The sequence below is a fragment of the Sorex fumeus genome, unplaced genomic scaffold (assembly GCF_029834395.1).
Source record: "Sorex fumeus unplaced genomic scaffold, SorFum_2.1 ptg000122l, whole genome shotgun sequence".
NCBI classification, from domain to species: domain Eukaryota; kingdom Metazoa; phylum Chordata; class Mammalia; order Eulipotyphla; family Soricidae; genus Sorex; species Sorex fumeus.
Window position 1 is genome coordinate 62831663 of NW_026606179.1, and position 24466 is coordinate 62856128.

The 24466-nt window shown below is 61.8% G+C and overlaps 1 protein-coding gene across 1 annotated transcript in view; it reads right to left on the reverse strand.

Annotated features, from left to right (window-relative positions):
- ZCCHC14 (zinc finger CCHC-type containing 14) overlaps positions 1-24466 on the reverse strand; it is a 42694-nt gene that overhangs the window by 4069 nt on the left and 14159 nt on the right. The window contains exons 2-7 of the mRNA XM_056136977.1: positions 18997-19120; positions 5675-5748; positions 962-1033; positions 452-561; positions 131-225; positions 7-61 (exon numbers count right to left, since the gene is read on the reverse strand). Coding sequence (XP_055992952.1) covers positions 7-61; positions 131-225; positions 452-561; positions 962-1033; positions 5675-5748; positions 18997-19120 — 530 coding nt within the window. The remainder of the gene's footprint in view (positions 1-6; positions 62-130; positions 226-451; positions 562-961; positions 1034-5674; positions 5749-18996; positions 19121-24466) is intronic.

The following is a 24466-nucleotide window of genomic DNA, read 5'->3' on the forward strand; positions in this document are numbered from 1 at the left end:
GCTCACCTCCCAGACGCGCCCACGGTGGTGCCGACTTTCGCGAGGGCCGGGGTGCTGGGGCCTGCAGGAGAACAAGGACCATCACGCTGGCGGACAGGCGCCCGGCCCGCTCGCCCGGCCACACACTCACTTGGACTTTGAAGCTGTTGGGCGGGAGACGAGGTGCTGAAGAAGCCCCTGGCGTGCTCGTTCCGCAGGACATGGGCTGGGAGTGAGGTCAGACACCTAGAAGCAGGCAGGGACTCAGGAGCCCGGGCGCGGGTGGCAGGGACCGTCTCGCTCCCCTTTCGCCGTCCCGGGGCTCACAAGCCCTGAGGGGACTGCGCAGCTCCGAGGGTCGCTTGAGCCCAGGTGGGCCGCGGGGTGTCGGCCCCCTTCCTCAGGAGACCACCCAAGCGACAAGGGGGACGCCGGGCCGGCCCACGTGGCAGGGCCCTAGTGACCACGTTACCTCAGGTCCGCCTCCAGGTCCATGTGGTTCCGCTCTCCGTAGAAGGAGTCCGCGCCGGCCACACAGGGCGGGAACTTCTCCAGGCTGTCCTCAGGATGGAGCTGCGAGAGCTGCGGGGTGACAGCGAGGAGGGTTGTCGGCCAACCCACACAGGACGCCATGGGCGCCACCTGCTCACGGTGGTCCCGGGACCCCCGCCTGAGTTCCCAGGAAAGGCTCAGTATCCCAGGAAGTGCTCAGGGCCCCGAGCAGGATCGCCAGAAAGCAGGTCAAGGGGCCGGGGAGGGAGGGGTCGGGGGCCAGGACAGAGGAGGAAAGGGGAGGGGAGAGGAGGGGAGGGGAGAGGAGAGAAAGCGTGGGAGGGCGGGGAGGGAGCAGCTGCGCCCACGCGCAGGTGCGGCATCAAGGGCGTGACCTGCCCTCCTGGTGTCCTCGTGGGCAGCGAGGGGTGTGGAGACGCTGGTGGGAATGCTGGCAGGAGGCACTGCGGGAGGCAGCCTTGGGCCTTACCTTTGAGACAAATTCAGTCACTTCCGAAGAAGATTTGGTTACTGACGTTACTGAAGAATCAGACCACAGGACCTTGAACACAAACAAACCGACCATCTTAGAAGCAGACCACACACCCCGAGAGCCAGGCACGGCGGGAGCAGGACAGGCTAGGGGCACGGCTATCCCTGCGGACACTCGAGCATGGCTGCCGCGTGCCTGGGAGAGGCAGACACTGTCCCAAGGGCCAGACGCCCTGCCGAGCACCGTCCCCCCCCCAGGAAAGCCGAACCCTGACTGGAGAGCAGCTCTGGAGGCTCACGGGGCCAGCAAGCTGTCTGCCATCTCCAGACGGGCCATCCCCATCGGCCCTAGTGACCACCAAGGTGACCTTCAGCAGCTGACCAGGGACAAGCCACCCCAAGGCCGGCTCCCAGCCACTGCTGAAGGGGAGTGGGCTCCCAGGCCACTTGGTACAGCAGGGAGGGCATCTGCCTGCACACAGCCAACCTGGATTCCATCCATGAGCACTGCTGGGCCTTGTGGTGGGTTCATCTCGGGAGACTCTCTCCTCTCCCTCACACGCCTGGCCGCGGCCTCTGCACAGCACAGGCCTCCCTGCAGAACCGCGCTCGTCTCCCTCACTCGCCTCCGACCCGGCGCGGAGGGTGGGCTGCAGGCCTCCCCCAGACTCGGCCGGCACACGAGAACAGAACTTGGCCCTCCAGAGGCGCACCCCTTGGTGCTGAGTTGGGGGGGTTATAAGGGCAAAGACACAGCGGCCCAGGAACATCCCCCACCCCCCGCCCTGCGGGGACAGCCCCAGACACAGCTGCCAGGACTGTGCCTCCCCAGGGCCTTTCCTGTCCTGTGCTTTCCAGGGTCTTGAGTCACCCTGCAGTGCTCTGGGATTACTCGATGCAATGCCGGGGAGTGAATCTGAGTGGGCCACATGCAAGGCCACCCTTCCCTGTCCCGTGTCTCTGGCCCCAGACCAACCGCTACAGGCAAGGGACAAGCCCAGACAGAACAGGGGCTCAAGAGCAGAGGCAGGAAGGGACCTCGGGTAACACCGGGCCCAGCCCAGGCCGAGTGGCAGAGGTGAAAACCGGCCTCAGGCCCTCAGAGTGGGAGTCTAAAAGAAAGAAGGGTTAGCAGGGGCGAGGGGAAGAGTGCGGACACTGGAAGGCAAGTCTGCCACAGAGACCACCCTAATGTGCGCCCCAAGGTACACTGCAGGGAGCGCAGACACACCCAGGGCCGGAGCGCGAGGCTCCGAGTTCAGTTCCAGGGCAGTGGCCCGTGGCCCTCTGAGCCCACCACCTCCCAGGAGCGGCCCGAGTGGCCCGAGGCCCCGGGCAGGAAAGGACAGCATCAAGGGCTCCACACGGGTCCTCGGCCCTGCTGGTGTCTTGGGGACTCTGCAGGGAAGGAACCCTCTTCATTCCAAAGGCAGATGGGGCCAGAGCCACAGGACAGTGGGGAGGGCCCTCCGGTTTAGTCCCCGATACGCCATCTGGTCTCCCAGCCCACCGAGTCCTGAGCACCACTGGGTATGCCCCCTCAAAAGCACACACATAACAAGTGGAAATTAAAAGACGACAGTTCTGCAAAGGGGTTCGAGGAAACTCCACGTTTCCATATCCGCTTTTCTCTTTTGCTGGTTCGTCCTACTCAGTGCTCAAGCGACACCGGGAGATTGTTCAGGCCCACGGCGGGCCCCCAGGGGATGACTCTGCCCTTCCAGGAACCCCCCAGTCTCAGAGAACAGCCAAAGGGCCTTCGAGACGCCCAAGTCGGACAAACCCGTCCCCCTTGGCACTGCCGCCCCTGTGGCGGTCTGCGACAGGAAGGCTCGATACAGGACAACAAAGCTAGAGCCAGCTCCCAGGGCAGGAAACTCCAGCTCTGGCTGCAGAGCATCTGCGTCTCCTGAAGTCCCCTCAGTCCACAGGACGCCGCCCTTCGCCCTGACTAGCACTGACTGTGGCGCTCCGAGTAGCCGCTTCCAAATACGAAGGACAACTGAGGGGCCGGAGCGACGGGCTGCGGGTGGCTCACCTGGTTCAATCCCCGCCCCCCTGATGGTCCCTGAGCCACCAGGAGTGATCCCTGAGTGCAGAGCCAGAAGTCAGCTCTGAGGACACGTATGTGCACACACGCGCACACACACACACACCTGAAGCACACACATACACACATACGCACACGCGCGTGAGACTGAGCCTTGAGTCAGGGATTGTTTTTGCTTTGGGGGGCTTTGGGTCACAACAGTACTCAGGACTTCCCCTGGCTCTGTGCTCAGGGATCACTCCTGATGGTACACAGGGGACCAGACGTGGTGCTGGGGATGAGAAGCAGGTAAGCTTCACCCCCCTATGCTACCGGTCATTCTGGCCCGATAATGTCAGGAAAAGGAAACGGTTACTGGTCAGCTTGCGCCAAGTATCGACCTCACAAGGAACTGCCTCTCTAAGGGGCACAGCTGGGAGGCTGCGTGTGGGTTCAAGCCCAGCACCACAGGTGTCTGCAACGCAGGGCACCATCAGAGCGCATACACACCCCGTCTCTCCCGCTGCGCCAGGGGATTCCGGCAGTGTGCTCTGTTTGGTCCTGGCGGGCTCCCGGCCTTCCTGTGAAGGAGAGCAGGCCGCACCTCCCTGCACAGTCACAGTCACGGCATTCGCACGCAATCTTTGTTGTTCGGGGGGCGACACCGGCGGTGCTCAGGGATCACTCCTGGCGGGGAGCTTGGGACCCGCTGTGCTGCCGAGGATGGAGCCGGGCGGCCCGTGCACAAGGCCAGCGCCCGGCCCACTGTGCCAGACGTGTGGACACGAGCTTCCCTCTCCACGGGAGGGGCGCACAGGCATGCACTGCGGCGAGTCCACGTTGCTAAGAAAGTGCTTCCGGGCAGCCGGGCCAGCACAGACTTCGCCAACACGAGGGGTCCCGGGCCGGCTTTGAGCACTGCAGGGATCAGACCCGCAGGCGGTCCTAGAGCCCCATCCCCGTCCTTGCGGTGGCCAGCTGAGGACACTAAGGTCCACTCCCAGGGCACCCAGCATATGCGTCCCCTGGCGGTGCTGCTCCCTCATCTTCCTTCCTGAGCTCCATGCGTTTTCCCTGTTCCTCGGCCACAGCCCAGCGCCTGCGAGACCCCTGGCGCGAGGGTGAGTGAGCACCAAGGGGCCAAGACAGGGTCTCTGCTCACTCGGTCACCACCTTCCTTCATCTGCTTCCTTTGAAAGGTCACGTAAGGGTGACACTCAGATTGCTTCCGGGGCAGGGCTCGGTGGGGTGGGGCCGGTTGGGCATCCGCAGGGGGCGCAGGGTGATGTCTCGCGCACCCCGCTCCTCCCGGCAGACTGCAAGCCCATGGCGGAACGAGGAGGCAGAGGGTGGGTGGGACACGCTTCCCAATACCTGACCACCCATCGCTGTCAGAACCCGGGGACTGGGGAGGCCGAGCTGGAGCACAGAGAACCTGGGCATGGGACGAAAGGAAGGGGCAGAAGCCACACGAACAGAAAGGGGCCCCACGGAGCCCCCAATCTCAGTGCAGAAGCCGTCAGCATCGGAACTAATGGCTGCCTCCCCAGGGCCGACAAGAAGAGCCCCAGCAAGGCCAGAGCAGAGAGAGCCGGGCCGCCCGAGGGTGGCAGCATCGAATGACATGAGCAGAGGCGACGCTCCGCTCACTGCAGCCTCTCTCTCCGCACAGGGTCCCCGTCCTCCCCGCGCGGGACCCCCGAGCCCGTCCGCGCCCCCCCTCATGCCGCAGAGCCGGGGCCAGCGGGAGGCACAGGCCGGGGTGCAGAGAGCGCGGGGGTCCCCACCGCCTGCTGCCGGCCCTGCATGCCTCCGAGCGAGCCACCGGAGGCCAGTGCCGACCCGTGGCTTTGGAGGAGACCCAGGGACAAGAGCGGAGAGGGCCGGGCGAGAACCACCCAGCCCCAGAACTCTGGGTCCCCCGACAGCACCAAGATGCCCGGAATGTCTGGTGGCAGTCACTGCCAAGCCCCCCAAGCCTACGGCAACTCCCGCTCCACGCACAAGTCTCTGTGGAGACTGAGGCACACGGGGAGCTGCTCCCGGAGAGCCTCTGCCCCAGCAGCCAGGACGCGCCACAGCCGGGCCAGAGCTGGCGACTCAGGTCTCGAGGTGACAGCCAGACAGTCCCGGTGGCAGCGCTCAGTAGCCTGAGGTGCATGTAGATGCAAGCACGTTGCACGCGTGCACACGCGCATGCGCGCACACACACACACAGACACACACACAGACACACACACACAGACACACACACACACACTCCCAAGCTCTTCATACATACACACGCCCAGCTCTTCTCACACACACAACACACCTCAGCTCTTCACACACGCCCCTCAGCTCGCTCTCACTCGTCTCACACTCACACACGCGCGCGTGCTCACGCAGCCCCCAGCCCTCCCTGCAGCTGGGCCTAGTCCGCCTGTCCCGCCGGGTTCCCCACTGCGGACTCCGAGGGAGAGACCCCTGGTCCGGACGCTGTGCCCGACCTCTCCGCAGGGGGTGCGACCCTCCACCTCCTGCGACAGTGACCAGGCACAGGGTCCAGAGCAAGGGGCCCCCGAGGCCCCCCCACCGCCCCAGCCAACCCCACCGTCTGGCACCACAGCCAAGTCAGTCTCTCCCCACGAAGGGTCCCTTCCTGCCCTCAGAGGAGAAAGGTAAGAAAACTTGGCGCCTTACCTCGAAGGAACATTCAACATTCCTTTCATTTTTTGTGTGGGATAGTCCCTTCAGGTCTATCTTTTCAACACTCACTGCAAAAGCAAAAACAACAGCAATGAGCAGAGTGACAGCGATGAAGCAACCCCGAAGTCCAGCTCACGGGCCGCACGCACGCAGGCCGTCCAGGGGCTGGACACAGACGACACGTCGTGTGAGCACTGGGGAGGGAGTGACGGGACGGGGCGCGGGAAGCAGACTCCGCACAGTGGCCGGCGGGAGCCTCGACAGGCCGGCTCCCACGCGCAGGCGACGACCCCACTCCAGGGGTGGGGGGCACATGTGGGCATCACACCTCGGGCCGGGGCGGCCATGACCAAGTCGGTAAAGTGAAAGGCCGCTCCAGAGTGCCCACGTCCCAAAGCCACGCTCGCCTGGGCGGCATTTCTCAGGAGAAGAGGCAGAGCAGGGGAGGGTGCAGCCACAGCAGAAATGGCCCGAAGGACGAGACGGCAGCTCCGTCCACTCGGCCACACGTGGCCCCCCGTCCTCTACCGAGAGCCGTTTCTGGAAGGAGCTTGGGGCGCCCCGGGGGCCGAGACGACCCACAGACAGTCGCAAGGTTCGTCCTGAAATGACTCTGGGTCTTTTGGAGGGTCCCGTGGCAGCCGACCCACTGGAGGGGTCACCAGGGCTGGACCCAGCGGCGCCGCCAGCGAAGCGAGGCCAGCCTTCCCCTGAGGCCACAGATCCTCCCTCCCCCCGCGGGCCCAGCTGGCACTGCCAAGGCGACTGGCACGCTGGCTCACGTGGCCCTGGGACTCCACTCCGGCCTAGAGCTCGGCAGTGCTGTCTGTTGGGGGCCCAGAGGACACACGTGCGGACCAGTCACTGGCGCTCGGCCCCCGGTCCCCTTCCCCAGGGGTGGGGACGCAGCGGGGGCTCCGCAGACGGCCCACGGCCGGTTCTCACCTAAGCTCCTGCCCTGGTAGTCACATGTGGGGGACACTGGAACTACAGAACTCTGTGCTGGAAACAGTTCTCCCAGGAAGAACCGCTCTGAACGAAGAGTGCGTCCTTCCTGGCAGAACAGACATCTTGTCCCCACGCTCCCTGGCCTGCTCGCTCCCCTGCAGAGCGCGGCGAGCACTCTGGCAAGCACCTCCCTGTGGCACAGGCACAGGACCCAGGAGGTCGGACACACGCCTAACGGCCGGGACACCCAGAGGGCAGGAGCCTGAGCCCAGACAGGCGCAGAGAAGGCGGAGCGACTCCATCTGGGCTGAGGTGACAGTCTGCCCAAGTGGGGCCTTCCTGGAAGTCGGCAAACAGGGGAGGCACGGCAGGGAGCAGGGGCAAGGAGAGTCAGGGGAGGGGGCGGAGGCAGAGGCCGGGCGGCTGCCCCCACGGCCTCCGCCTGCTGAGCCTGTGACCTCAGACCTTCCTCTGGGCACTCAAGCACCCGGGTTCTGCGACCAGCCCTGACGCCCGTCCCGTCCGGCAGATGCGGCTTCTGGCGCCAGGAGAGTCGCACACGAGGCTCCGACCCACAGGACACGGGGCTGGCATGGAGCTGTGAGTCCAGCACTGCGAGGATGACGGGCTGGGGACAACTGTGGCCCCTCGATCTTTGGTTCCAGTAAGGCAGCAAGTCCCACAGCAGCCCCTGAATGCCACCTGCCTGGCCCCTCAGCAATCTCACGGGACAATGTCACGCCCAGTAAGACAGCCCGCAGGCGGAAGTCCTGGCAGCACGGCCGGTCCCTGAGGCACCTGAACGAGATCGGCCCCTGGAGCCCGAGCAGAGGGAGGCTCTGCCCACGTCGCACGGCAGAGCCCACCACGCCCCAGGGTGCCCACGCGCGACCACCACCTTTCCAGGGACACTGTGTGTGTACGTGAGGGAGAGTTCTGATTTTCTTCCTGAAAATTGGGCAGACAAGGGTTGGAGCGACAGGGCAGCAGGGAGGGTGCTTGCTTTCCCGAAGCTAACCCAGCTCATTCCCAGGCATCCCACACGGTCCCTGTGCACTGCTACGAGAAATTCCTGCGTGCAGAGCCAGAAGTAACCCCTGAGCAGCACTGCCGGGTCTGGCCCAACCCCCCCCCCAAAAAAAAGCGATCTAGTAAGCAAATAAGCTTGGGAAGTTCTGGCTTAAGGGGCGGGGGGCTGGACGAGCCCAGTGGGAGCACTGCACCCCCGCAGCCTCTGACTGTCCGTGCTGTGCTTGGAATAAGGCCTTCACATCTTCACGTCTCCCCGCTGTCGGGGACGCCACCGTGCAGATGACAGGGAAGGACACTGACCACGTCTCGGAGCAGGCCCAGCCTGAGTCCTCGCCGGACAGCAGGAGCATCACAGCCTGCCCAGAACCAGACAGACCGTCCGCCTGGTGGAACCAACACTGTCAGTCCTCAGATCCTCAGAACTACTCCCTCCCTCCGCTTCCCTGACTTTGTCTCAGTTCTGAGACATTTCTACTCAGAAGGCTCCTCGGCGGCCTCTCCTTCCTGATGGCTTGATGTTTCTCAATAATCACTCACGCTACTTAACAGATTCATTTTAGGGGAGAACTTGTTTCCACCAACAGAAACCCACCTGGCCTCGTCACCGCCTTCAGAGCAAAACCAGAAACAACACGAAAACCTGAGCTGGAACTTCCATTTCCACAAGAAGAGGGGCCTGAACAAGCAGAAAGTCCCCTGGAGGCGAGCCGGGGCGGGAGACACCACAGGCCAGAGCGCCTGCCTCTCTGGGAGGAGCCCCGGCGGCCCCAACACAAACTACAGCACGACTTGAGAGTCAAATTGGTCTCCAGGTGCTGGGAGCACTGCTTGGGAGCACCCCCTCCCCGCAAGAAACCACAAGGCTCAACCAAAGCACTCCATGAGAAGGCACGAGGGGCCCGAGCGAGAGCACCAGAGAGGGAGCCTGCCTGGCACGCGGCCGACCCGGGTTCAATCCCTGGCTCCCCAGATGGGTCCCAGCACCGTCAGGAGTTAGCCCCGAGTGCAGAGCCAGGAGTAAACCCTGAGCACAGTCAGGTATGGCCCCCAAACAACACCAAAGCCAAGAGAAAACAGGGAGAGGAGTTGAACAGACACTGCTGAGAGAGCCAGGAAGAACCACCATCAGGGGCACCTCGCCCAGAGGGGCTGGAGAGCAGAGGGCAGGGACGCCAGGGAACACACGCAGTGCGATCCCCGAGCACCGCCAGGTGGGGCCCCCAACAAATACAGTCAGAAGGCCAGAAACCACAAGTGCTGCGGGACTCAGCGAGAAAGGAGCCCTCGCCCACTGCTGGTGGGGCGTCATCTGCCCCAGCTTCCAAGGACACCGGTTTGGCCAAGCTCAGACTCCCACATGACTCAGTGAGGGTCTGCTCCCTGCGAGCACAGGAGTGTCCACAGTTGGGGCTGGAGCGATAGCACAGCGGGGAGGGCGTTTGCCTTGCACGTGGCCAACCCGAGTTCGATTCCCAGCATCCCATATGGTCCCCTGAGCACCGCCAGGGGTGATTCCTGAGTGCTGAGCCAGAAGGAACCCCTGTGCATTGCCGGGTGTGACCCAAAAAGCCCCCCCAAAAGAAGTTTCCACAGCAGAGACGGGCGCAACATGCGACCAGAAACAGCCCGAGCAACAGGGGCAGAGAAGCTGCTCTGCTCAGCAACAAGGGGGTCCCGCCCTTGGCTACAGCGCGAAGTTGGGGGGTCACAGGAGTCAAGGGAGAGGTGAACACAGGGCACGTCACTGACGTGGGGTGCAAGGGACAAGCCCGGGCTCTCCACCGAGCTCACCAAGTCCAGGGGAGGGAGAGGGGGAGGGAGCCTGGAGGTGGCCAGCACAATCGTGGAGGGTTTGGTACTCTGGTGGTGGTGGAGAGGCAGGAACCCCGGATGCCAACGCCCACGTGCACCCACTGCTGCCACCATGTTATCCCAACTACTGCTAAAACACTCACGGCTTGTGCTTTTTTTTTTTGGAGGGGGTTGTTTGGTCCACACCTGGCAGTGCTTAGGAGACCGTGCGGGCATCAAGCAGAGGTCAGCGGTGTGCAAGGCAAAGGCCGTGCCTCTGGACTTACTCTCGGGATTAAATCTGAGATCACAAATAAATAATTTATCACTAAATAGCTTCGCATTCTAATCTAACCCATCTGGCACTCTGGAAGAACTCTACTCAAAGGGAAACGCCGTCGCAGTCACACTGCTGCTCCAGCCCGTTCCAAGGGATTAGCTGCACACTAACGGTGGGAGGCCAAGCCAGGGCCCACCACTGCCCTTCCCAGGCCGAAGGGCCTCCAGGTGCAGCCTGCGTCTCCGGGGCGGTCTGCAAAGAACAATTAGAGAAGGAGAACAGAGGCCAGAGCGGCAGCAGCTAAACGTTTCCAAGACTCACGAAGATCCATCCTGGCACGACAGCAGCCGAGTGAGCCACACAGTGCGCGCCAGGCAGCATCACCGAACCTACGAGACCGAAGTCAAAGAGCCAAGTACTGCACAGAGTCTCTTGCAGGGACAGAAGCCACGCTTCTGCGCTGCAGACCACTGCAGGGGGAGAGAAACCGAGGCCGCCTTTTGCCAGCAGGCTGCTACTGTCACGAAGGAGTCTCTTCCAGCACCTGGGAACTGCCAGGGTGGATCTGGGCACATCCTGGCCTTGGGTTCAGCCGAATCCGGCACATCCTGGCCTCGGGTTCAGAATCCGGAAGATGGGAAGCGGGATGGGCCAGTGTCTGAAGTGGCCTTTGGCAGGCACAGACAGACACCCTGTGGACCCAGGGCCCTGGCAGCGGGGAAGACTGCAGGGCACTGTGCTTCCGAATCTGCCAGGAAAGCCGAAGAGAAAACACGGCTTCCGGGGCAGGTTTGGGGCAGCGCGCTCGCTCCACGCAAACTCCTCCTTGGCTCCCACGGAGGTCTGCAGGGGCCTGACTGAGTGGAGGGAGGAGAGCGCTGCCGGACGAGGAGGCGCAGGAACGGCCCCGGTCGGCAGCGCTGCTTGAACGACCACAGAACGTAGGTCTGAGCGTGTGTCCACAGGAGCCCGGGGGAGTGACGTCTCCCTGCCCGCGAGCCCAACACTGACAGGGACAGCAGAAAGAGACGCACACTTCAGGGGCACCCAGCAGCCCAGATGGGGGAGCCATGATCCCACCCACAGGAGTCGTGGCCTAGGAACGGGACGAGCAACGACGCTGCACCAACAGCCAGAGGCACTCGGGGGCAGGGCCTGACTGAGGGTAGGACCTAGACAGCAGGACCCACGGGAGAGCGGACCTGCTCCCGGACAACCGGCCAGCACTGTGGTTCCGAAGCCCGAGCATGTGAACTGCCTCGCCCGAGACTGGAGGGGAACAGAGTCAGGAATCACAGCATACTGTCACATGCTTCCGGAGAAGTCGTATCTGTATTTTTGTTTTAAAAGACTTTTTGGCTTTTTGGGTCACACCCGCAACATTCAGGGTTACTCCTGGTGGTGCTCAGGGGACCATATGGGATGCCCGAGACTGAACCCAGGGCGGCTACATGAAAAGTGAAGGCCCTCCCCACAGTCCAATCCCTCAGGTTCCAGAATCCTTGGCCAGAGCTGCACTGCTGTATAAATCCATGTTTCCCCCCAACGGCCTCTCTCTGACGGCAGGCGCCAATCGTGGCAGGCGCCTCTAGCTGCAGCAGTGCCAGGGGCCTGGAGAGCCCTGACCCGCCTCCTCAGGCTGTGGGCACCGGCGGCAGCCATGTCTCAGCAGTGGGTCCCTCAAGTTTGCTCACCGGTTCTTTTTCCTTTCAGCGTTTGGGCCATTCTGGGTGATGCTCAGGGGTTACTCCTGGTTGTGCTCAGGAGACCATATGGGGTGCTGTCGCCCCGGTGGTGACCAGCCGGCAGACACCATGCTGGCCCGTAACAGAGAGTGGAGGCCCGGAGTCGGGCACAGGCAGAACAACGGCCTGCGCCGCTGGAGCAGTCTTTGTTTAGATACCAAACCCCAAAATCAACGAAGTCGTGACTGTTACTGGAAAACCAACACCCCGAGTCCCGGGCACAGAGATGGGCAGCACGGCCGGAGAGTGCACTGGCGTGCGGCAGTAACGGGAATTCCCTGCTCGGAAATGCTCTGAGGGACTGAGACTCCAAACACAGAAACGGGTGTTTTGCACGTCATTTAAGTGAATGAGAGTAGCAGGAGTGCAGCAGGACAGTCCCCCGACCAGCCTGCCTGGCTTCTGTACACCTGGGAGTTCACAATTGTTTTCACAGCCTTGAAGAGCTGTTGCTGTCAGTAATGTCCCAGAGACCACACGTGACCCAGGAACACAGAAGCACTAGCTGCGGCTGGCCGGGTCGGTAGGTGCGGGGACACCTCCCCTCTGCCTCCCGAGAATGTCAGGACAGGCAAGGAGAGAATTTTCACACTGGACACTTTCACAACCATCATGTCCCCCACTGGGCCCAGGCAGTAGACACGGTCACACAAGCTCCCGTTTCTGTCCTTTCCGTGGCTGAGGACGCCCCCGCCCTTGCACAGGGTCAGGGTGAGCACAGATTGCAGAGTTGCGGGAAGGAGCGTGGCCAGCCACTAGCTCACAGCATTTCTTTTCTATTCCCTCTTTTTGCTTTTTAGGTCACACCTAGCGATCATCAGGGGCTGCTACTGGCTCTGCACTCAGAAATTCCTCCTGGCGGTGCTTGGGGGGCCACATGGACGCTGGGGATCAACCCAGGTGGACCGCATGCAGGACAAACGCCCTCCCTGCTATACTGTGGCCTTTTTTTCCTAATTGAAGCAGAACTTCCACAGCACAAATGTATCCACAGTGTCCAGCCGTGTTTAGCTGAAGGTGTGATCAAGCACCAGCAGCGAAGGAAAGCATCTCGACTCCTCCCAGGGCCTTGAGCTTCGTCGTTCCCTGGGCCCAGCTTCTTCCATCACCACAGACGTGGGGGACTCCATCGCTGATCCAGGCACCTGGCATTTTTCAGTTTGGGGCCACACCCAGAAGCACTCAGGGCTTACTCGTGGTGGGCTTGAGGGACCATACGGGGTGCCAGAGGTCAAACCGAGTTCAGCCACGTGCAGGACGAGCGCCTTCCCAGCTGTCCTCTCGCTGGACATGCTCGTGCATCCAGTTTGGAGGCGGCCACACTCTGGCCCGTGCTGAGCACACACCCATTTTCACAGCAGGCTCTCTCGGAGACGCTGATGGTAACCCACCTCTGCCATCCTTGTCCACTTCTCTGGGGTAACTCTCTCGGATTAGATACAAGGAATAAGGAGAAAATTCCACGGGTCAGAGAACAAACTCTGCCGGCGGGCTCAGTCCAGCACCCGAAAGCACCCATGTGGAGAATCGGGTGCGTCTCAGAAGCCAAAACCACCAACACTGGTGTTCTCGGGGGAGCATTTCAGCCCCTCCGGTCACATGTGGGAACCCCGGCTGGTCCTGAGTGTCTCTAATAACATTTGATGTGTTTTGTTCTTTTTTTTTGCTTTTGCTTTTTGGGTCACACCTGGCGATGCACAGGGGCTCCTCCCGGCTCTGCACTCAGGAATTACTCCTAGCACTGCTCGGGGTACCATATGGGATGCTGGGAATCGAACCTGGGTCGGCTGTGTGCAAGGCAAACGCCCTCCCTGCTGTGCTACCGCTCCAGCCCGTTTTGTTCTTTTTTTAAAATAGAACAAAATGTAAATGTTTTGAAAATTTGTATTTGGTTTGGGGGCCACACCCAGCTATGCTCAGGCTTCCTCTTGGCTCTGTGCTGAGGGATCACTCTTGGCAGTGCTTGGGGAGCCCCATGGGGTGCCAGGGACCAACCCACGTTGGCTGCATGCAGGTCACGTGCCCTACCCACTGTACCATCTCCAGCCCCTGTTCAGTGTGTCTTTAAATACAACTTATTTCACTTGAATTATACTTAAAACACTGCAACTGTGACTCCAGAATGGAGTCCTTTACAACTTATGAGGGCACTTCCGAAGGAGGAATACCGGGACCAGAGTGATAGTTCAGTATGGTCTTGCCTTGTACATGGCCGACCCGACTCGGATGCCTGCACCTCATATGGCCCCCGCGTCCGTCAGGAGTGAGCCCTAGGCACAGAGTCGGGAGGAAGCCCCAAGCACACCCAGGTGTGGCCCAAAAAAGACAAAAAATAAAATTAAAAAAAAGGAACACATGGGGCTGGAGCAATGGCACAGCGGGGAGGGCGTTTGCCTTGCACGTGGCCGACCCGGGTTCGATTCCCAGCATCCCATATGGTCCCCTGAGCACTGCCAGGGGTGGTTCCTGAGCGCAGAGCCAGGAGTAGCCCCTGTGCATCGCCGGGTGTGACCCAAAAAGGAAAAAAAAAGGAACACTTTATGGGCTGGAAAGATAACCTGGGAGTTTAAGGCTTGCACATGGCCACCCACAGCTCGGTTCTGGTGCCACACAGAACCACTGCTGGGTACCTTCTGGAGGCCCCCAGCAGTGCCAGGGCCGCGCATGAGGCCCCCGTGATGACCACTGGGAATAGCCCCGAGACCCCTCAATACAGGCCGGGAGCTGCCTGCCTCCACCGTTCACTGAGGGGACCCGTATGCCCAAATCACCTGAGTTCCAGCACCAGGGTTCGATCTCCTTCTGTACGCTCTGGTCAGCGTTTCCCGTAACACACAATGCAGTCGGGAAGGACACAGGCACGGGAGCGCCTGCGTCCAGCCCCACCAGGAGCCCAGCTCCCTGCCATGCCCCGTCCCGTCTCCCTGCCCCAGAATCTGCCTCACGCCATCCGATGCAGCCCATGTGCTTCCTCTGGCCTCGTGCGCGGGCGCGACTCCCTGCTCTGGGGCTGCCGGTGCTGGGATGGAGCTCTGGGGAGAGGTCAGGCGACTGGACTTGCGGTGCCAGGGGCTGGACCCGGCCTCCCACTGCTCAGCCTGCGGCGCATCTCCCCAGCCCCTGCCCGAAATCCGGAGACCCTACATGTCTGACTTCATTCGCTCCTCCAGGGCCGTCCACGTTAATGCAAACGGCAGAAAATCATCTCTCCTCAGATCTGAGCATACCACGGCCCACATCTTCAGCCCCTCGTCCACTGCTGGGCACCGAGTCTGTCTCCGGATCTCAGCGACTGTGAAGAATGCAGCCACACACATGGGCACACGTGTCCTTTGGATAAACCCCCGGGAGTGGACCCCTCAGATCCCAAGGTATTTCTAGCCTTGCCTCTGGGGGCATTTCCAGGCTGCTCTCCACATGACGCGTGAAATCTCCCCCCACCACTAACGACCGGGTCCTCTTCTCCCCGCGTACTCTCAAACCTGCTCGTTCTTGTCTCTGTAATAACAGCCGTTCTCCCAACTGTGTAGCTCTCCTCCCTTCTGCTATAATTCGAGAAAGTAAACATCTCCTATGCCCTGTCCAATCCTATGTCTCCCTCGGTGGAATATCCGAATTCTTCACGCCCTTTCAAACCAGGCCGTGGCTTTTGTTGTTGAGACGACTTCTTCATGCATCCTGGACGTGAGCCCTTGCTGGGCAGAGCTCACAGACGTTCTCGCCCTCAGGACCAGGCAGCTCTGCCCTGCCGCGCTCCCCACCTCTTCCACTGAAGCTGTTTCCTGGCTGAGCTTGACCGTGTCCCCACAGCCGACACTCAGCCTTCACCTCCCAGGCAGGCAGCCACGCAGCCTCCGATCTTGCTCCTGCGGGGTCTCTCGTGCGCGGGGGAGAAGCGGTGCCTGTCTACGGTTCGACCGCGCCCTCCGCTGCTTGGAGCGTGCTTCATCTCCCTGCGGGACACGCCCGCAACCCCCTGCTCTGGCAGGGACGGGCACAGCCCCTCCACCCCGGTGCCTAGCCGGCCTCTACTTCTGTCCTTCAGCAGCCTAAGCACAGGAGTGAAAGGAAGAACCTGACAAACTCCTGAGCACTGAGGGTGCTCTGTGGGTGAACAGCAGCCCCGAATCCAGAGACAACCACCCTTGAGGCACTGAGCGCGCCCTTCCCAGCACTCACCATCTCTGCTCTGCTTGACTCTGGTTTCGTTTGGGGGCCACACCTGGCAGTGCTCGGGCTTAGTCCTGCCTCTGTGCTAAAGGATGGCCCTGGTGCATCTGAGGGGCCAAATGGGGGTGGAGATCGAACCCGGGCTGGCTACCTGCAGGCAAGTGCCCTACCCTCTGTACTATCTCTGCAGTCCCTCAACAGTTCTGGACGACAAAGAAAGTCACCCCAGGCCCCACTGCGGATGACCCAAGTCGGCTTCCCCTCACAGCAGCCTGTGCTCCTGGGAAGCATCTGGGAACGCGGCAGGGAGCAGCCACGAGAGAAAAGAAGCAAGAAGCCGAGAGGGTCCCAGGATGCCAAGGGCATGTCTGCAGCGGCTCCGAGGCCAGCGGCATGGCCAGTTGAGGGCGGGCAGGCCCAGGGGACCCCGGGCAGCAGGCAGAGGAGCCAAGCTGGACAGACTAAGGTAGGGGCGTGCCAAGGCGGGCAGGAGAGAAAAGCGCCCAGCTCAGACGTGGGACAGAAACAGCTGGAGTGAACTGACCAACCAAAGCAGCTCCCGGCCTGCAAACAGAGGGAGCCAGGTGGGAGGGAAGGTCACTCCAACTGGGGCGTCCAGCGGGGGTGAGGGGAGGCTGGCCACTCGGCTGGGAGCCACGCTACCTGAGCCTTAGAGATACGACAGGGCTGGGTGCGTCCCGGGTGAGCCCTCGTGCTGCAGGGAATGCGCAACGCCACATCCTCAGACCCTCCGACTCAACCACCGACCTACTGGCCAAGAACTGCTGGGAGTAGCCCCGAGGCCAAGTCCGCCAAAAACAGGGGCTTGAACGAAGCGGAGAGAATAAATGTTGCTGGAACAAGGAAGGCCAGGTGAGCGGAGAAGCACAGGGCGTGGGGTGGGCAAGGCTGACGACGATCCCAGAAGCCCAGTTGGGCTGGCCTTGGGGCACCAGCAGGAGGGCGCCAAGCCTGGCCCAGGGACAACTTCTCTGCATTTCACTGTCCCTGTTACACCTCAGGGCCATAAGCAAGTGGACAGAAGTCAGAGCCCGGGATCTGAGAGCACCAGAGCCTGGCTGGGCTGCGAGACCCACTCTGCCATCTACCCACTCTTCTGCAGGGAAGGGCAGCAGTTACTGCTCAAATGTTTCTATCACTGTATCTTTATTAAGTAGTTTCATCTTTGTGCCCAACAATAAAATGCCTCTTCAGAGAATGAATCAAGGAAGCGAAAAGAGCTGGAGGCAGAGGCTGGAGTGATAGCACGGCAGGTAGGGCATTTGCCTTGCATGCGGCCAACCGGGGTTCGATTACCAGCATCCCACGTGGTCCCCCAAACACTGCCAGGAGTAATTCCTGAGTGCAAAAGCCAGGAGTAACCCCTGTGCATCGCTGAATATGACCCAAACAGAAAAAAAAAAAAGTAAGGCAGAGAAAATGCAGAGAAGAGGAGGAAAATGCCCTGTTCCGACCTGACAGAACCACACACACTCATGACATCACATTCACATCGGGGGCCATTCTGGCGGCAACTCGGGGCCACGAGGCTGCACATCCAATCCTGGCACTGGCCATGGCCAAGTGCAGTCCTGGTGGCATAGCTATCTGGGGCCCCTGCGATGCCAGGACAGTGTGGGGTGTCTCTGGGGCACTGTGAGCAAGTGGGAGACCCTGGCAAGCACCGCAACCAAGCTGTGCTGGCCGCTGAAATGGCAGCGAAGAGGAAGGGGGACGAAATCCTCTGCTGAGCGCCGCGGAGCTGCCTGGCAGGAAGGGCACAGGCCCCGGAGCAGGAGGCGGGTGCCAGCCTTTGGACAACATGCGCGCTGAGCACAGAGCGAGGACTGATGTCCAAGCACCGCCAGGTGTGGCACAGAAACAAGCAGAGAAAGTCTCTGCCGCCACCTGGTTCTGACGAGAACACTGCAAACCACGCTTGCTCTCCCACTGGGCGCGCCTCACACAGGCCAAGCAGCAGAGTCCAGACCACGGCTCTGGTGAGGGTCTGGGGAAGGACCTTCGCTGGACTCACAGCAGGGGCCTGGGAGGCAGGGTGGGGAGAATAAAGAGCCGGAGACTCAAAGGCCCACGCTGGACAGAGGAGTTGGGCAGGAGGAAAGTTCCAGGGCAGCAGGAGCTGGAACACATAAGCTGGGTCAGCGTCCAGCCCAGCTTTCGTCCATACGAGGCTGCACATTGAAAGACAGCAGCCCCGAGCCTGACCCAGCAGGCACCAGCGGTGACAAGAGGGTACGGGGGACCCAGAACCTCTTCAGAGAGGTTGGAGGGGCCCGTGTGAGCCTGCAGGTGGGGCCTCAGGGGAGATCTAAGAAAGGAGAGAGCAAGCATGGGCCACACAGGTGTCACCTGCATAGCAGGGCTCCGGGGTACCTGAGGGGCAGGCAGAGGGACAAGTGGTAAGTGGGCACAGGTGGGCGGTGCTGGGACCAGCAGAGGGGCACTGTGTACACGTCGGAGTGAGCAGGCGTGTGGCCCTGGTCTTCTTGGCCTGTCTCTTCCGGCTAAGCGGGGCTCTAAGCTCAGCTCGGGGGGAGTTCCCCCATCAGTGACACGGAGAGGGCTTCATTGCTTGACCCCTGACCGAGCTGACCAACCTCAGGGTCAGGGCTCAGGCCGTCCCCCTCACATGCAACTGCCCCCAGTTCGATCTCCAGCACTCCACGATGTCCTGGGCATGGAGGACGACCCAGGGATCCAGGCCCCGGCTCGAGCAGCAGCACAGGCTGTGCCGGAAGAGGCGGGTGTAATCCCGGCACTCCACCAGGAACGGCCCCCCAGTCCTGCCAAGGCGAGTGCACAGAGTCTGTCCCCAGGCCTTACGTGGAGTGGGTCCTGGTGGGCTCCCGCCATTAGGGAGTGGGATGGCTCCGGCTGGAGCCTGTTCAGAAACCCAGGGCTTCCGAACGCCTCAGCTGCACTGACGGTCAAAATGGCGTCAGTTCTCAGACTCAAACCAAACAGGAGCAGAGACCAGCTGAGTGGTGGAGTGGCCAGTGAGGACCCATCTGAGTCTCCTCACGCTCAGCTCCGTGACCCTGCGGGCGGGCACACAGGGCGGGCACACCCTTTTCTGGCCCCCGAGTGCCGACCCAGGCACAGGACCTCCGCTGTGGGCCACCCCTGCAGGGGCATGGAGCTTCCACGGCTCTCGGTTTGGGGGCCTTACCTGGCAGTGCTCAGGACCAGGCCTGACGGGCCCAGAGCTCCGCACGCAGCATCTGTGCTCCGGCCCTCTGAGCCTTCTCCATGGCTCAAGAATGGTCTCGGGACCGGAGACCCCGCGGCTACGCCGACCGCCGTGCCCGCCCACCCGCACCGGAACACACCTTTGCTGTGCTTGCCGCCTGGCCTCTTGGGCAGGGCCTCCTCCGTGGAATGTGCCGACGTGGGCAGCGCCTTCTCCAAGCTGCTGCTCCCGCTGCTGCTGGGGGCCTCACTTCTCGGGGCGACCTAAAGGAACAAAGACCGTCACTCCGCAAGGATTGTCAGTCACCGCTTCCGATCTCTCGCAGCTGGCGCAAGGAGCACGCTTCGGACACACAAACCCCCATCCTCTCTGGCCGGCCACGGGACACACAGCACCCAAACACAGGAAGGCGCACGACGTGCCGGGCGGATCACACTGCCACTCCTCCAGCCCGCAGTTCCCAGGACACCCAGTCACACCGCCAGACCCAGCTGTGTCCTGGAGACCCCGAGCAGTGGGTACGCGTCCCAGCGCAGCACAGGGGCCGAGCTCGGCAGTCGCGCCTCTGAGTCACGGTGCGCAGTGGAGGACAGGAGGCCACTACTGACAGTGACAGAGGCATGGGGGCGGCTGGCAGGAAGGGAACTGTGCGGTGCACTCAACGGGCCAGAGGCCACTTGAGCCCGTGCTCTCCAGAGAGAACTGTGGGGAAGAGCAGCGCCGGGGGGGCGATCACAGCCAGATCCCAGTCACCACTCGGAGGACTGGGGCAAATACACATGACGTAGAATGTTTGGTAAGTGTTTATATTATAAACATAATTATCCAATTAGGGTGAATTCTGCTTCACAATGATAGGAAGAGCCGACATCGAAGGATCAAGAAGCGACGTCGCTATGAACGCTTGGCCGCCACAAGCCAGTTATCCCTGTGGTAACTTTTCTGACACCTCCTGCTTAAAACCCCAAAGGTCAGAAGGCTCGTGAGGCCCCGCTTTCACGGTCTGTTTTCGTACTGAATATCAAGATCAAGCGAGCTTTTGCCCTTCTGCTCCACGGGAGGTTTCTGTCCTCCCTGAGCTCGCCTTAGGACACCTGCGTTACCGTTTGACAGGTGTACCGCCCCAGTCAAACTCCCCACCTGGCACTGTCCCCGGAGCGGGTCGTGCCCGACCGGCAAGCGGCCGGGCGCTTGGCGCCAGAAGCGAGAGCCCCTCGGGGCTCGCCCCCCACCCCGCCTCACCACGTCAGTGAAAAAACGATCAGGGCTGGAGCGATAGCACAGAGGTAGGGCGTTTGCCTTGCACGCAGCCAACATGGTCGACCCGAGTTCGATTCCTCCGCCCCTCTCGGAGAGCCCGGCAAGCTACCGAGAGGATCTCGCCTGCACGGCAGAGCCTGGCAAGCTCCCCGTGACGTATTTGATGTGCCAGACACAGTAACAACAAAGTCTCCAATGGAGACGTTACTGGGCCCGCTCGAGCAAATCGATGATCAACGGGAGGGTCTTTACTTTATCCAATTAGAGTCATCAGTGTGAGTTATCGAATGCTCAAAGTAGAGAAAAAGCATTTTTCATCCTTTTGAGGTGGAGAAAGCCCATGTGAGGTCCCCAAATGCAGAAGAGGAGCTAGCTCTGGTCCCAACTCCCCCTGGGGTTCCAGCACAGTCCTGTCACCGATTCCCCCTGGGGGCCCCAAGACAGTGACAGTGATTCCCCCTGGGGGCCCCAAGACAGTGTCAGTGATTCCCCCTGGGGGCCCCAAGACAGTGTGAGTCCCCCTGGGGCCCTGAGTGAGACAGTCACTGTCACCGAGTCCCCCTGGGGGCCCTCTCTGAGTGAGAGAGTGTCATCGATTCCCCCTGGGGGCCCCAAGACAGTGTCAGTGATTCCCCCTGGGGGCCCCAAGACAGTGTCACTGATTCCCCCGGGGGCCCTGAGACTGTTAGCAGGTCCCCCTGGGGGCCCTGAGTGAGACAGTGTCACCGAGTCCCCCTGGGGGCCCTCTCTGAGTGAGAGAGTGTCATCGATTCCCCCTGGGGGCCCCAAGACAGTGTCAGTGATTTCCCCCTGGGACCCTGAGACAGTGTCACTGATTCCCCCTGGGGGCCCTGAGTGAGACAGTGTCATCGATTCCCCCTGGGGGCCTGAGACAGTGTCAGCAAGTCCCCTGGGGGCAGCAGACAGCCTCCTCGGTGACTGGCACCTGCACTCAGGCACTGTCACTCTGAGACAGACGAACACCACCAGCACCCCTCTTCCCTGGCTCCCCAAGTACACAGCACCCATGGGTTCCTCCCCCACACACCAGCACACACACATCCCTGAGCCTGGTCAGTGTGAGCAGATATGAACTCAGGGAAATAAATCTAGCCCAGCACACCTCCACAGAGTCAATTCTGTTGCTAGATCACCAAGATGCCACCATGAAAGTCGGAACTTTAGTTAATTTTCATTCCTCTCATCACAACACTGGATCGCTGCCCTTAGACCTGGCCGATGGTCTGAGCACTCGGAAAGTTGCCAGCCCCAGGACGGAGAGAAGCCCCCAGCCACGTGCAGCCTCAGAGCAGGGCATGGCCCCATGGCCACTATCCCTTTGGGAAGTCCCCGCCACCCACTCTCCGCAGATCCCGTCCTCTCTGGTTAGGGTCTCCCCTCACCCTACCAGGTGACCCCAAGTCCTGGTCCCAAGACAGCCCTTAGCACAGGGATGCCGGCAGTCACTGTGCTTGGTGCGAGAGCCCAGAGTTCTCAGCGGTGGCTCTACCCTGGGCAGCCCGAGCCCAGCTGAGCGCAGGACCCACCCCCAAGGGTAGCTCGTGGGTGGGGGGAGCATGGGGCAGACCCCCTTGGGCCGGTCACAGCTGGGCCCAGAGGAAATACTAGGGAAGAGGAAGTGCCTGGGGGCAGGGGGCTTCCCTGGAGCAGCTGCAAGTGCCACACCAGAAGGGGCAACCTGACTGACCGCAAGGGGACCTGGGGAAGAGAGGGGAGCCTGGAAGGAACGCCGGTGGCCGCCGCCTCCCCGCTTCCCAGGCCTATCTGCTCTCTGGCCTGTTTACACTGGAAATGCTCTTCCCTGGCCTTTCCCAGAAAGGCTGTTTGGGGGTTATTTTTGGTTGAGCTAATTTGCCCCATGTGACCTACGTCGTTCAACTCAAATGCTCTCTGACTCACAGTCCCAGGCGGCGCTCCGGGCGTAGGGGGGCAAGCTGCGGTCACACGGCTCACCCCCAGACCCACTGCCTTCCGGGCAGCGGGGCCCAGCGCCGACACGGACGCCCTCCTCTCAGGGAAGGATCTGCCAAGCCCGGCCCTCTCGTGCAGGGTGGCTGCTCACCAGACCTCGGCGCCACTGTGGACGGAGGAAGGAAGGCGCTGCCTGCGTGGGTGCTGGCGCCCCCGGGCCAGGGCACACCCACTCAGGCTGCCCCAGGAGCTCGGCCCGATGCTCACCACCCACCTACAGACCAGGCTGGGAGGCCCATGCTCGGGCACACGGCCAGGGCAGCCCTGAGGTCAGTCAGAGAGCACCTGGACAGCAGGCCAGACGCCGTGCGGGAGCCATGCGCTCCTTCCAAGCTCGTGGGGACTCGGAGGTCCGCACACCGCTCCTCAGTCCCCAGCACCCACCAAGCTAAACAAAGGCAGGAGCACAGCAGTTCTCTAGTGTCGCGGGGACCAGGGCACAACCATGACACCTGATTCAGAGCCCAGGGCTCGAGTGGAGTGTGGACGCCGGCGCCGTGCGGGCCAGCACTGACCAGGTAACAGCGCTGCAGCGGGGCACAGGGCACCCCTCCGTGAAACCTCGCCCTCAGTGGTGCCTTGCAGGCCGCTTCCAGGGAATGGGGCGCTCTGCCGCGGGTCAGTTCACCAGCCAACTGGGAGGCGACTTCTCCGTCCTCCCGAGACCACAGCCCAGTGGTTCGGGCCCAGTGCTGGTGGCCCCAGGACTTGGGTGGGGCCAAGAGGGAGGCGTGCCCAGTCGGGATCTGCATGGGGCCTTTCCTCCTCACCGCAGGCGAGCCCAGGGAGCCGCCTTCACTGCCTGACGCGCCGGAAGACAAACCCCAGCACGGGCCCTTCCCAGGACCCGGTGGGGCAGGTGGCAACAGGTCCCCAACAGGCAGCATCGCAAAGGCCCAGGGCCTGAGGACAAGCCCGCAGGGCACTGTGGCCGCCCTGAGAACCCAGGGCCTGGGCTCTGCGTGGGGCCATGAGCTATGTCCCCAGCAGCCAGATAGCAGCTGCTTAGCACCGGCTGCGAAGCCCGACCCCCCACGCTGCAAGGGAACCCCCAGGCCTGCCTTTCCAACGAGCTAAGTGGTACTCTCCGGTTCTAGATTCAGACAGCCCCAAACACACACCACAGGTCGGAGTCCCCGGGAGAGTCAGGGGGGGCGGCAGTGCCCACGGGCACAGCGGCACTAGCAGCACTAGCAGCATGGCCTGAGAGGGGCACGCCGGGCCTGAGCTAAGTCTAAGGCAGGTGCCAGGTGCCCAGGCAGCGCCGCCTGCCAACTGCCCTTCCCACGGCTCCTGGTGCCTGTGCAGCCGCGCGCGCACACCGCCCTCCTGCGGTCCCTGCAGCCCTCGGCCCTGCTTCCTCAGGGGGAACCTCTGCTGCGAGCCCAGGGTCTCGCCCGCCAAGGTCACGGGGCAGGGGACAGCCGCAGAGCTGCGAGGGGAGGCTCTGTGTGCAGCTGAAGCTGAGGGAGGCGGCAGCTGAGGGAGGCGCGTGGGTCCCGCCAGCTGTCCGGGCTGCGCGTGCCCAAGGCCAGCCCCAGGAGCACCCGCGTCGCTCTCCCGGAGGCAGAGTGTCTCAGCAGCGTGCGCCCTGGCCTGTGTAGGCACAAGGGCGCGGCGTCGCCAACCAGGCACACACGGAGACGCAGCGGGCACAGGGGGATACGTGCGTGATCGCATCACTTGCTATGAGATGATGCAGATGAAAACGGTGCTGAGCCATCACCTCTCCACCTTGAGAACGGGAGAACAGCACCGAAACACCAGAAATGACCACGCGGACAGGGATGCAGCGAGAGCGGGACCGCACCCAGTCGGTGGAAATAGTCACAAGCACCCAAGACAGGAAGGCAGCAGGTCACAAAACTAATGCACACAAAGCCATGACGTTTCTGCAAGCAAATGGAAACTAGGAGAAAAGAAACTTAAAGAACTGTTTCTTTAAAACAGTGACCAGAAAAAAAGAGATTCCCAAACACAGGATCCAACGTAGCCAGGGAGGTGAAGGATTTCTACAGTGAAACTTAAATCCCTGCTAAAAGAAATAAGGAGGAGGAGCTGGAGCGATAGCACAGGGGGTAGGGCACTTGCCTTGCACGCGGCCGACACGGGTTCGATTCTCAGCATCCCATGTGGTGCTCCGAGCACCGCCAGGAATAATTCCTGAGTGCATGAACCAGGAGTAACCCCTGTGCATCGCCGGGTGTGACCCAAAAAGCAAAAATGAAAGAAAGAGGAGAGCCAGGGGGTCAGTGAGACTGGCAGGGCATTTGCCTCCCATGAGGCCACCTGGGTTTGATCCCTGGCACTGCCAGAAGTGATTCTGAGTGCAGTCCGGAATAATCTCTGAGCACTGC